Source organism: Mya arenaria, chromosome 17 (genome assembly GCF_026914265.1).
Source record: "Mya arenaria isolate MELC-2E11 chromosome 17, ASM2691426v1".
Classification (NCBI taxonomy): Eukaryota; Metazoa; Mollusca; class Bivalvia; order Myida; family Myidae; genus Mya; species Mya arenaria.
In genome coordinates, this window is record NC_069138.1 from 1,789,575 (window position 1) to 1,802,884 (window position 13,310).

The 13,310-nt window shown below is 33.5% G+C and overlaps 1 protein-coding gene across 1 annotated transcript; it reads left to right on the top strand.

Moving 5' to 3' along the window:
* Nucleotides 1–5,189: 5,189 nt before the first annotated feature.
* LOC128223744 (heavy metal-binding protein HIP-like) lies at nt 5,190–7,741 on the top strand. Its single transcript, XM_052933107.1, has 3 exons — nt 5,190–5,435; nt 5,850–6,037; nt 7,147–7,741. Exons 1-3 carry the CDS (start codon nt 5,255–5,257, stop codon nt 7,360–7,362), a joined length of 585 nt encoding a protein of 194 aa, XP_052789067.1. The 5' UTR covers nt 5,190–5,254; the 3' UTR covers nt 7,363–7,741.
* The last annotated feature ends 5,569 nt before the right edge of the window (nt 7,742–13,310 follow it).

Sequence of the window (13,310 nt, forward strand, 5' to 3'; positions counted from 1 at the left end):
TAAAACATCACAATTCTGCTTGTTGCTGTATTTCTATTCAATTATCATAGTTCTTTTAAAATAGTTTACATAAAAATACGAAATGCGTTTCCTATCTCATAAAAATGCCGTCCTTATATCACGATATATTTAATTTTATACCAATATCCAACAACTAAACCATCGTACTGTCATAGGAGTATGTATTTGTACTTGAAGCTTCCTAATTATGCTTTGTTAATCAACGCACAAGTTTTATGTCATGTAATGTAATTATATTGAAGGTATACAAAGCGTACACGGTAAACGAAAATTCGATATCATTCGAGCAATCCACAGAAGTTGATTACATATTGAAAGTATTAATCGAGCATATGCAGAAATTTTATAACACTGTCTGAAGTTATACTGATTTATCATTGCTCGATTATAAAAAAAGTGTAATCTGAAGTGAAGCAGTCTAAAGTTCATATTGAGAGGCTACGAGAAGGTACACATGGTGGGGCTAAACATAAAACCTCTTTGGAGAGAGACGAACATTTACCACTAAACCACTCTATCTTTCTACTTGGTACATTTAGATGACCTTATACAAATGTTTAAAATTTCAGATATAAGTGACTAATATATAGTTTTGTGTCCTTAAATCTCATATAAAGGTTAAATCGACTACCGTTGTCGGTTGTGTGAAATTGATTTATTGGACAATTAAAATGAATTATACTAAAGGTTGTGAACTATAATGTAATGTTTAATTATACCTAAAGTTAGCACCAATGTGAATATATTATATGTATATGTCCCGATAGCTAGTAAGTGATTATTGTACAAAGCATGTGCAAGTTGAGGCCTTCATATTTGTTTGTGAAATTAGCTTTTACAGACAAATCTGAAATACCAAAACGAAAAAAAAAAACGCACATGAAATTAATTGTATTTATTTAAGCAAATAGAAATGTAAATCGGGGTAAGCATAAAGACATCTATTTTAAAGACTGTGATCCATGCGGCTCCTGATTTTTCTCTGAATGCTTTATCGATTCACTTTTGTGCTTAACCAAGTAGGAAATATGATGTCTGGCAGTACGTGATCAAAGCCACAATTGTGACATTATTTTGCCCCCTGTATACGTCAAACAATTTGCGATTCCGCCGTCATGCAGAAACGTCACTCATGCAGGAACTTTGACGACATGCAATAAGTCAACCAAGCCGCAACTCTGTCGCCTTGGAATACTTCACCCAAGCTGTAACAGTTATATATTACAGTTAAAATGTTGAGGTGTTGACTTTATATTGCTTTAGCGATCTTTCTTAAGGATATCTGAATGCATGCCAATGTTTCGTTTTTGTTTATTCTTAAAACAGGTGTTTACTAGATTTGCATTAAAGCTGCACTCTCACAATTTGAAAGTTTTGACAACTTTTATTTTTTATTTTAAATGTGAATTTGTGTTCTATGTCTTTGGCGTTTGCCCATTGCCACTAAACCGGGTTTATGTTTAAACTTTTTGCTACTGAGCATGTTTCTGTAGCTTTTGCATATATATTGGAACGAGCGAATGTTAGCGAAAATCCATGGAAACCAGTTACATAAGACTGCTGAAAAAAATCACAGATTTTTATATTTAAATTCAAAAATGATGTTTTATGCATTCTTCTTAAACCGTTAGTAATGGTTTAAGCCATTAAACATTAATTTTCGAACGGAAATATGAACATCTAGGATCTGATTTTTTGTCAGCAATCTTATACCATTGTTTTGCAGCAATAAATGCTCTTTCCTAGACAAAAACTAAAAAAAGGTTGTAAAAATGGTATATCTGTGAGAGTACAGCTTTTAAACATCTTTATCGAAATGCACAACTATTCAACTGCAATTGCATTACTGACGTTTTGTCCCCTGTATACAATGTTGAATTCAGAAGCACATATTTGTTTTGTTATGAATATGCATGGCTTATTTCGTTATGGGTATTTAGAAAACGTCTTTTGTGTGTTTTGTTTCAGAAATGGCAATTGGGCATAAAAGTGCAGAATTTGTAGCCGGCACCTTAGTTCGTATTAAAAATATATTTTGCAAATGACTAGTTGCTAGAAATTCGCTAATTTTGTGATTCCTTGCATAAAGTTTGTCTTCATTTATATTACAAAGGAAAATAATGGTATTTATAGCTCATGTGACCTACAGCTACGCTTAATCTGTCCAGCAATTCAACAAATAAATGTGGAGGTCTATACACAACGCATTAAGATAATATTCCGATTTATCGTTTACAGCCAAACACATCGACTCTAGTAGTATATTTCGATCTATCGCGAACTAATTTGGGACTTATATGTGAACTCGAGTATTTGGCAGTACCACCGGAATATTAGCTTAATTGTCGTTTCGAAATATATTTTCATAGCCTTCAATAGACAAGTCATCCTCGCTTATCGTGTTTGTAAGATGTGATTTGGTAGCTATAAAAGATATAATAGTCAGAATAATTGTCTTGGATGTATTGTATATTATTACGAATACTTCTCATACTTTGGAGCAAGATTGAGAAGTATCCGTTCGTAATGTTAGATGGACTCGGGTTACTTTCAAAATAACTACATAGTAACATCAGTAATTGTAGCACTATTGAAATAGATAATTATTCATGGAGTTTTAAATTTTCAGTTGTAATCATTTTATGTAAACTCGTGAATTAAAATGCCTTTTTTTGTTAATATTTCAGCCATTTAATATCACATTTCAGATAAGGCAGACACTTAAAGTCTCATTATGCTGAAGTGATGAAACTTGTTTTGCATGTATATTCAAATGACTTTTCCAGATCGTTTTGACTTTTTTAAACCCCCATAATTATAAAATATGCATTTTCCGAAAATACAGTTAGTATAAAAACTATTTTAGTTAAAGCGGTAAAGTCAAGAATAATTTCGGCTACACCTCCTGAACCTTTAGAGCACGAGGACTTTCATACATCTTATGGATATTTTGACATCTTCACCGTGCATTGATAACATCACGTGATAACGTCACAATTGACGCTAATATACAAATTGTTGTCAGAAAAAAACAATAATTTAGCAATTTTGATTAATATATTTCAACTCTATCTTTGTTTTACTTGAACATGATTGACAGATGTACGAAATGAAGTTTCATAACAAAGAACAATTAAAGATTATATTTAATGACATTATATCAAAATGTAAATAATCTCCTTCTTCATTTCGATATTTATATTTTAGTCAAACAATGACAAATATTTAATGAAAGTCATATGACCCTTATCGAGTTTAATAAGAATATGCTTTTTTTTGTAACACTTCGCGTTGCTGTCATCCCAAACACTAATTTAGTACTACTAAAAACTTGCAAAAAAGTACCACGAAAACCATTTAAAAAAGGCTGATAATTGCCCATATATGAGAGAGTCCCTTCAAATTAAAAAAAAAATGAGAGCGCACTTAACTTTCTCATTACCGATTTCAAATATGTGATTTTACACATGATGTGCTGCACTTGAGTCCAATGATGCAGTTAAAGGTCCATTGGTTTTTTGAAGTAATAAAAATAACTTTTAAATGATAACATAGTTGATTAAGGTAAGAATAATTGGGGAATTGAGGATATGTGTTGATTTTAATGTAAAATCTTATGTTATATTACGAGCGTCATATACAGTATAGTTTTTCTATGATCACGAGTGAAATTTATTAAGATCTTACACTGCAATCAACAGCTGTCCTGTTTCGGTTATGCTTATTTTTTTGGAGTTTTATTTGTATCTGAATTAATTTTTTAAATACCCCGTTATTTTTTTAAAAGAGTGTTTTCTAAGCCCTTACCCGCTGAACGTCCCTCACGCAAACTTATAGCTGATGACGTAGGTGTCAATTTTCTCTTTTTGGTACATGCATAACGAGTTATTTTTATAGTTAATTACTCACCCGTTATTTAGTGCAAACATTTAAAAAAAAATGAACTTTTATGAATTCACCTAATTTCGTAAAAAAAATAACTAAATTACTTTTAAATTAAACAGAGCATGAATACATGATCAAATTACTAAGCCGCTGTTAAAAAAAAGAATATTTGGAAGGGCGAACGTGTTAGCAAAACGATTTCGATAATCATTTGATCAAAACATTTTTCTTAGTTTTATACTTTGTTTCATGATACATTGGTGTTCAGTCATCCCTCACTGTCTAAGACCCGTCTGAATCGCTTGTAGACATATCGTTTACTAGGTAAAGAGTGAAGACCACGCTTCGTTGTTGACACAATTTGAGGCGTGGGTGGGCTAAAAATTATCTGTTTAGTGTTGTGTAAATTTTCCGTAGAATTTGTTTTAAGTATTACAACGACAAACAGTTCAAAACTATATTTGAATGGTGATATTACATCCTATTTATGTTCGAGCAGTTGTTTTTGCCTGTAATTTGTTTTGTATGAAGACATTCAACTTCAAAGATCGAAAAACGTTTGAAAAAGATGAATACCATTTTTCTTATAAAAGCTTATTTGTTAATTTCAAAATTTATCTTAATTACAATTACAACTAAATTTATTGTGATTCAGAAGATAAGGGTTTAAGTTCGAGGACGAGAAGTAGCTACAATGAATTCGAAAAGTAGATCTTAAAAGTTGATATTTCGTCTTATAATTTTGCATTTTCTCATCGAAAAGCAAGAAAGAAACGACATTACATCATACTTAAAGCATCTCAAATTAAAATAAACACAAAATATCGTCGGGAGTAACATCAAATATGTCTTATTATGTTCCAGGTATCTAGACTTCTTCTGATATATCGAAATCTGATAAAACGACCAATAGCAGTTGTTTTTTTAAAGTTATATGGAATGAAGAGACCATTTTTGAAATAAATAAATACTTACAATGTTTTGTATTGCCTTTTACCAGCATGAAAATGGCATCCCATCCGCAATGATGAACTCCTCGTGGAAATTTCATGTTTAAATGTCGTTTTGATATTATAAATCTAAACTGTATCAAACAGAGAACATGACTCAACACATATTTAAAATACAACAATCTTAGTTTATTTAGTTAGAGATGGTAAAAACGCTTTTTTTACGTAATTGTTTAATTATGCAGAACGTAGGAAATTATGTAAATATTGTGACCAAAGTGAGTTGAGGTAATGAAGATAAACCGCACACACAATTAATAAGATAAGGTTGAATGCAACACGTTTCACAACGAATTTAATGTTTTTAACATATTGCGTCGAGATCTAGTTATGCAAAGATGGCTACAAAACCTGTGTTGATCTGTTTATGCCTTTTTCTCATTTTACTGTTGCATTTTGCTCTCTCTCAGGAACCGGGAATATGTACATCAAGGTTTGATTACGATTATAAAATACTTAGAAAGCTTCACGACTTAGAAGTGGAAATTGAAGCCGTCAAACAAACATTACATGACAGAGGTAAGACAAATATGCCATAGGATAGTAGTAATTTGTTTTTCGTACCTTTCGCTGAAGTCTCAATGATATTGAGGATAATTGTTTGTTTCAGTTTAAGATATGCTATAGATATGTAATAGATTTCACCGAGTGAGCACGATAAGTAACATTTCAGGAATGGCTTTGCCTCGTGTGAAGTATTTACTTTTGGAGTTAACAAGATAATACATATTTAAATCGTACACTTTTTTTTCCTTTTATTGCTTGTCTAACAACAAAAACAAAGTTAAACTGAAATATGTTAGGAAAACAGCACGGAATTTGCACCAAATGACATCATACAGGAGACGTAATACAAAACTATTGTTTTTTAAGAAAAGTTGCTCTTAAAATATACATGTTAAAGGAACAATATTTTTTTTTTTTTGGTTTCAGTCGCATTTATGGCAGAACTATCCCACGATTTGAAGTCATTCACCAAAGGAGCAACGGTAGTTTTTGACCACACCATTCTCAACAACGGCAGTCGTTACAACCCTAGCAACGGCGTTTTTGTTGCAAAAGCTCCTGGTCTCTACGTCTTCCACCTCGTTGCCACGTCGAGGCCCGGGAGCGGCAACCATGTAAGTGAATTAACTGTTGACACACTGCTCCACTTGAAATTGTTTGACTTCCACAATGCAGAAGGGGGTGAGGAAGGCAAAAACATTAAATGTTTCAAAAGTTCATGTTTTGTAGTTTTGAGGAACCATCATTTCCGGGAGTAAAACATACATTTGTTGATGCCTCTTTGGGGTGAGTAAGGAGTATACCGATTTTTTTTCGAAAAATTCTGTCGACAGTGTTTTTTTTGTTTTGGGTCAAAATGTCCCAGACGACATCATTACCAATGTCTTGTGGATTTCTAATGATATTCTGTCAAATTAGGAAGAAATTCAAAATAATAATAAAAAAATGGTGGATTGAATTAATTTCCTTGTTAGAAAAATGCAAACACCTTTTTTAAAATAGCTTTCAACGCAACAAAGCCGCAATACCTTGTTTGTTTGGTAGAACTGATAATTTTGACACAGAAATATTTTCATTTTGTGCAAAGGAATTTCCGGAAAAAAAGGTAAATTCTGTTTGATTGTAAATATGATTAAAACTTCCTTCATAAAAAATGCTCATCTCCTTATTAAAGCTAATAAAAGCTACACATTTTGCAACAGATATATGAATTATTCTTGCTAAATATTGAACCTCAAAACTAAATGAAAAATGGATTTTTTTAATCATTTTTAGTTTTGAACCTTCAAACGACATTTGCACTGTGGAAAGCCCTCAATATTATTCGCAAATCTATTTCCCAAACTGTTTCTTTCAATGAAGTAAGTGAATTTAAATTACTTAAAAGTAGAGTCGGTCAATGAATTCGTTTTTACTTCTCCAAAACTCTTGTTCTTTTTTGCATTCGCGATACAATTGTATATAGCTTCAATGGTATAGAGCATGTTAAACCTAACGTTAATGAATTGAAATAATATGATCTATTATAGTAATATAGATAGACGGCTAGTAAACTTTCAATAGGCATCAATACCATTTCATGAAAATTAGTCGTTACATTCGCACCCTGTACGGTAGAGCCAGCCGAGTTCGAGTTAGCATGATTAAACAGCATTTGTAAATGATTAAGGGTTTTAAAGTTGCTATGGAGATCCACTATTATGTGTTGTAACATCAATTCCAGATTTTTCTTCACGTAATGAAGAACAACGAACAGGTGAACTACCTGTTTCTTGATAAAAACGTAGATTTCCATCACCATCGTTCCGTTCCGACTGTCCTTGAGATCGCAGCAGGGGATCAGGTCAAGGTCATCATCCATGGAAGTGATGGAACCCCTACTCTTGCCGGTTGTTGTTTCCATACACACTTTAGTGGGTATTCGCTCACTCTCAAATAAACAGGTTATGTGCATACGAAGCCACTGGCAGGTGACATTTACGTATATGGTTCCTTTTTTGCCTCGACAGGCATTGAAGCTTTGTGCATATTCAAAATTATTTGAGACCTTATATTATCAATAATCAAATGTTTTGAACAGGTTTGAGAATACGTAATGGTAAGATGATGCATGACTGAACAGCAGATATGGAATGTATGCGGGAAATGTGATTATATTTTTTCTTTATTTTAACTTTTGAAGGCATTCTATAATTAAACACATTATTCGTTGTCGATTGTAATTAAAAAAGTGCTTTAATTAAATAGTTTGATATTCATTTGACCAGAATGTGTCATTTATGTTTGCATTGGTTTAATAAAAACCCATAAATGTTGCATTTTGGATTTTGTCTGAAATTATACGTAGGAAATATTAATATCACATTACAATTGATGTATATCGCCATCTGTAAGAAATTGTTTGAATGTTATAGCAAATTTCAAACTTAACATTGACCGGTAATGCTTCATACTGTCCAATGATTTTTTATAAGTTTTTTCATTCCATTTTTATTTGGCTAACTGTTTTCGGTCTAGTTACCAGCGCTGTAAAAGAACGAAGACGTTTATTCAAAATCAAAAATGAATAATCATCAAAACACGATTTTCAGAGGAACTCTTTGACGTCAATAGTTATCTAAAGTTAATGCGCTTAATGAAGTCGGTATACACCGACTCACTTTGGTGAAATGTAAAAAAAGTGATTTCTACGTTATATTTTTCCACATACTGATAATTTTATGAATGAAAGAAAAACAATTATCAATCATGTGTATGTCTGGTCTGGATCGAAAACTCAGGCTCTCGGACGCGCTACGTTACCAGTTACTCGGCAAGTCTCGTGACCGACAAACGCGCGTGCCCTCGTGTCTTATTCCTCTATCCAGACCGGACAACCATGACATATACTTATAAAACCCCTAATCCATTCTGCGATCCTATTATTCTTTCCAGACCGGATACCCATGACAGATACTTAGTAAACCACAAATGAATAATCATCAAAACACGATTTTTAGAGGAACTATTTGACGTCAATAGTGATCTAGAATTAATGCGCTTAATGAAGTCATTGCAAATATTGTATGGCAGGAGTGGGTGCACCACCCTGTCAAACTTGTTAGTTACCATCTTCACACAGGAAAGTTTTGCTTGGCAGGAGAGGGCATCCCGCTTCATCATCTCTGTCTATTCTTAAATTTCAATAAATCAATCTCAACAAGCCGGGTGGTTATTGCACGACTTCCTGTCCATCCTTTTAGGCAATATCTCTGACACAGCCATGGTAGCAGCCCGCATCCGCCGCATACATTTTGTTTCATTCAGTTTAACACTCAGCAATGGTGTTGCTTCGAACTCTCAACTCCCGCATCCTCCCCGTTCTACGTATAAGATATAATATCTCACATTAATTATGTGTTGCAAAGCAAAAAGGGACGACACACACTTCGTTATAGTAATTCTGGCAAAACAGTGCGCCTTGTGTGGGGCTTGAACCCACAACCGCCAGAATACATGTATGCAAACTCAACCAACCAAGATAACTGGATGGCGGGTCATGATAAACACGACACTGACAATATTTTAAGTTCAATCCATCACGGAGATCCTAGCAAACGTATTAGTAATATTATCTCACAAAGGAGGTGTTACATGGCAAGAGTTGCTCGCTGCCACACGATACCCGTACATATTTAATTCATCACTCAGTCATGTTGGTGGCCCGTATTTACCCGATCTGTCTTGAAAGCTTCCTCTGACTTACTAAATCAGCCACAAAACAAAAGATATGAGACAAAATCAAAGCAGTGATTACAAAATAAAAATACCTATTACATGGCCAGCTCTGTTATGTATAGCAGTGTATGTATACCACGTGATAAATTGCGTCATAAATGCTCCGTCGGAAGGCAAAATTCAACTTATGACATATGAACATCATTAATGAATATATGAAAACAAAAGTATGTCTCCAAAATATGTAGAGTTATGATATATGTTTGTGTTAGTTTATCGAGAGCTTTCATATTCATTGTTTGCAAGGATACTTTAAACTATTTTGAGAAAAACTAGGGAACTGTATTTTGCAAATGGTTGTTTCAATTTGCATGTACATACTTAATATGGAAACGGCGGAGTTTGCCATGACGAAAACTACCGAGCGTAGCTTGGTTTAAACAATATTTATTTCAAAAGATACATTTAAGGAATACACAAGGTTAGAGCATAATCAATGATAAAAGGTTGTCTAACACACTTTCAAGCTACTTGTTATGGTATAAATGTTGTTTTGATTTTTATATTTTCTGTTCCGTTATAATTTTATGATTAAGATGAAAGGTGAAAGACAAATGAATGAATTAGCAAAATGCGTTGGAGATAGGATATAAGCAAAAGAGAGATAAACGTCAAGAAGCAGGAAGACATGACAGGGCATGTTCAGGTCAGGTCAGTTGTAGAATCTGGTTTGTTCTTATTATCTTTAGAAGATCAAAAGCGTTCAGATTGGCGAATGTTGTGTTGAACGTGATTGAATATCGTTGAGTAGGTCAAGTCCGTGGCTTTTTATTTAAACCAAACAGTAGTACTTAAAGTGACATAGGCATACCAGTAGACAGTTGGGCTATTAGATGATGCCTTTGTGCACGATAAATGGGGACAGGTGAAAAAGAAATGGTAGGTGTCCTCGATTTCACCACATTGACAATTTGGACTATTGATAATGTTGTTAGGGAACAAGTGTTCATTAAGATTACTACAATGCATCTACAGCCTTGCATGTATGACGCCCAATTTGCGATCGCCCTCATAGTAGAAATTTGGAACTGATTGTTTGTACTTGTTAAGATTGTATTTAAAGGAGGGCAGGGATGTCGAAGAAAGAACAGTTTTCGAAAGTGCATTCCATATTGATATTATGGTTGGAACAAAATATTTAAATAACAGCTGAGTTTTACAAGGAATATTACGAAGGTTGAAAAAATTCCGAAGATTGTAAGAGCTGTATCACCAACTCAGGATGGAAAAAGTACAGTGGGATAGGCTGAAGTAACAGAATGAAACATCTTGTAAAAAAGAGTGTGTTTATGTTTCCGCCTTCTCTCATTCAGAGATTAGAGTCCTGTTTCACTTTAATATTTGAAATGGAGACAAGTCGCGTTGCTCCGGAAATGATTCGCGCTGCCTCATGCTGAACATTTCTCTAGGTCCTCTTCGTCAGCTTGCGTTAGATTGTCCCAAACTACATCTGCGTATTCCAATAGCGGGCGAATAAATCCTTTATATAAGACTTCTACGGATTTGCGATCAAGAATGTATTTAAATGATCGCATGAGGTAAATACGTTGCCAAGCATTGGTTTTGACGGAGTTTATATGCTCATGCCATGAGCAGCTATTGGCGAGTATGACGCCGACATATTTATGAGTAGTAACTTCCACTATTTGAACATTATCCATAAAAAAGCGGATGTGCCTGTCTGTTTGTTTTTCAAGATATTAAAACTGATTCGGTTTTCGCGGGGTTAAATGATACAAGCCTCCTTTCTGTCCACATATGGATTTTGTTCATGTCACCATTTAGTTGCTGAGCTGCAGACAAAGGATTATTGACAATAATATACAGGGTAGTATCATCTGCAAAAAGACGTATTGATGATTTTATTTCCCGGACGATATCATTTATAAAGACGGTGAAGGGTAGGGGCCCAAGAATTGAACCCTGTTGAACTCCGGCAGATATTGAAACCGTATCTGAAATAGTACCAGACAAGACAACCCCCTGTTTTCTTTCACTGAGATAATCAGAAAGCCATAATAATATTGAACCAGAAATACCACTTTCACGAAGCTTGAAAAGTAAACCTTCATGCCATAGCTTCGCTGCGCTCTGAGAAAAGTTTATTCTTCAGCAATCACGCGCTCAATATGGTTTGTGAAAGGAAAAAGCTGGTACCATCACAATTACGTCTTTTTTCCAGACTTATAAAGTTTGCACTATTGAAAGGAAGTTGTGTTAACTGTAAACATGCAGCCTTAATGGATATCTGCCAAGTTTCGCGCGGTAAAGAGATTGTCTTATGTTGTTTTTTTGTATTGGAAAATTAACAACATTTTACAATTAAATCTTTATATAAAAAATGAGAAATAAACGTATTATTTGCTGGAATATTTGAATGAAGCAATTTCCGTTCCGAATAAGGTTGTTTATAAACATGAGGAGTGATACTATTTTATTGCACCTCTGTTAAAATGTAAATAACATGTGATATTTATATGAAACCGGAAACAAGGTAAATTATGTGATTTAAGGTGATGTGCGTGTATAACAAGGCCTATCCCGTTAAAATACCAATAAACATGAACAGCAACGGTAAGATACACGATTTTATATCAAAATAATGGGTATTATTTAGTAAAATGAATTTTTTGAAACGTGGAGTTTTCTAAAGTTTTTTAATGCCAACGTCTATTTGATAGCAATGAGTCCCACCGGGAGTAGGGGTTGGTATATATAATCTCTTTGCGTTCTGGTACCATATATTATTTGTGTTCTGTTTTACTCTTTACGTTTATAAACAAACGACATTGATACTTTATGCGGGGCTAATCTTGACCAGGTAGATTGATATCAAAGGAGAAAGAATGACAAAATGCGAATATTTTAATGATGCTATCTTTCAGATTGGTAAGCTAAAGCATATAGAATAGCTTATTAAGCGCACATTTATGTAAGCGGAATGTTTATATTAAAGGAGTCATTTTATCTGATGGCGAATTTATTTTGAAATTTGCCATTGAACATTTCTTATATATATATAATGTCTTGCCAATACAAATAGATATCTATAACACTAAATATTAATTGATACTTAACCTTGAAACATATTTGTCTCCATATTGAATTTCAGTGTCGTTATGATATGTATAAATTGACTATATCTGTAGTATGATTAATATTACCAAATATATGATTACCTTCACTTGTGTAACATGCAAATCTGATACTACTATCACTCTGTATAACATTGTACTTGTATGTTTTCACGAAAAATTATATAGCCAGACATAGCCACTAATGTTTTATACCGCGGTCTAAACAACGTAGTTGACACGGTGTGATTATGCTCCATTTTGTAGACGGGATAAAACAACAGTGGCCCTGCTAAGCTTTTATACATGTACATGTATATATGATTATTGTATTTCGTACTATTAATCAGTTATTTCGAATTCCTGTGCCCGATTACCAATATTTTAACATGCGTTTTTATATATCCTATTCATTTTGTTGCATACATTGTAACCTGAATTAGTAAATAAAACGAGTTTTATAATCCAACTAGCCTATAACAAGATCTGAATATCTGAAGGAAAAGATGCATGAAGGTTTGTTCTAACATATATTTATTCACTCAACCTGTAAGACATAGACACTCCGATGTAAATTTTAAGGTTACGTAACACCTGTAACATATCAGTGCAGCAGTCGCTTCGTCTAGCAATCCAGAGCTAAATACATTGTTTCGTTATGGGTTTATGTATAACTTAAATCATGTGAATGCTTTTTATACCTTGAAAAATAACTGATGTATGCTTTCTTCATCACCCAACACAATGTGCCTTTAACACTATGTTAAAGCCAGTTTATCACATTTCAAATAAATACTCGAAAAAAGCGCAGCGGAGGATTCATTGTTGAACCCCAAGGAAATAAACGACTGTTTCAGTTGGGAGGTAAATCAGTGAAGTCATTGTTGAAAGTCAGTCAAATGGTATTTAGTTTTAAATCTGATACACCTCTATTGTTAAATTCCACGAAAATATTTTTTGTCAATGCATGTAGATGAAATTTATATTAAACTATGCGATTAAAAAGAATATATTCACAACACGTGTGTCGCGACAA

Bases quoted from the DNA above. Each gene is read 5' to 3' on its own strand.
- LOC128223744 (XM_052933107.1), top strand. From the start codon at position 5,255: ATGGCTACAAAACCTGTGTTGATCTGTTTATGCCTTTTTCTCATTTTA. The intron at 5,436-5,849 runs GTAAGACAAATA...TTTTGGTTTCAG, and splicing joins ACAAACATTACATGACAGAG to TCGCATTTATGGCAGAACTA. The intron at 6,038-7,146 runs GTAAGTGAATTA...CATCAATTCCAG, and splicing joins GGCCCGGGAGCGGCAACCAT to ATTTTTCTTCACGTAATGAA.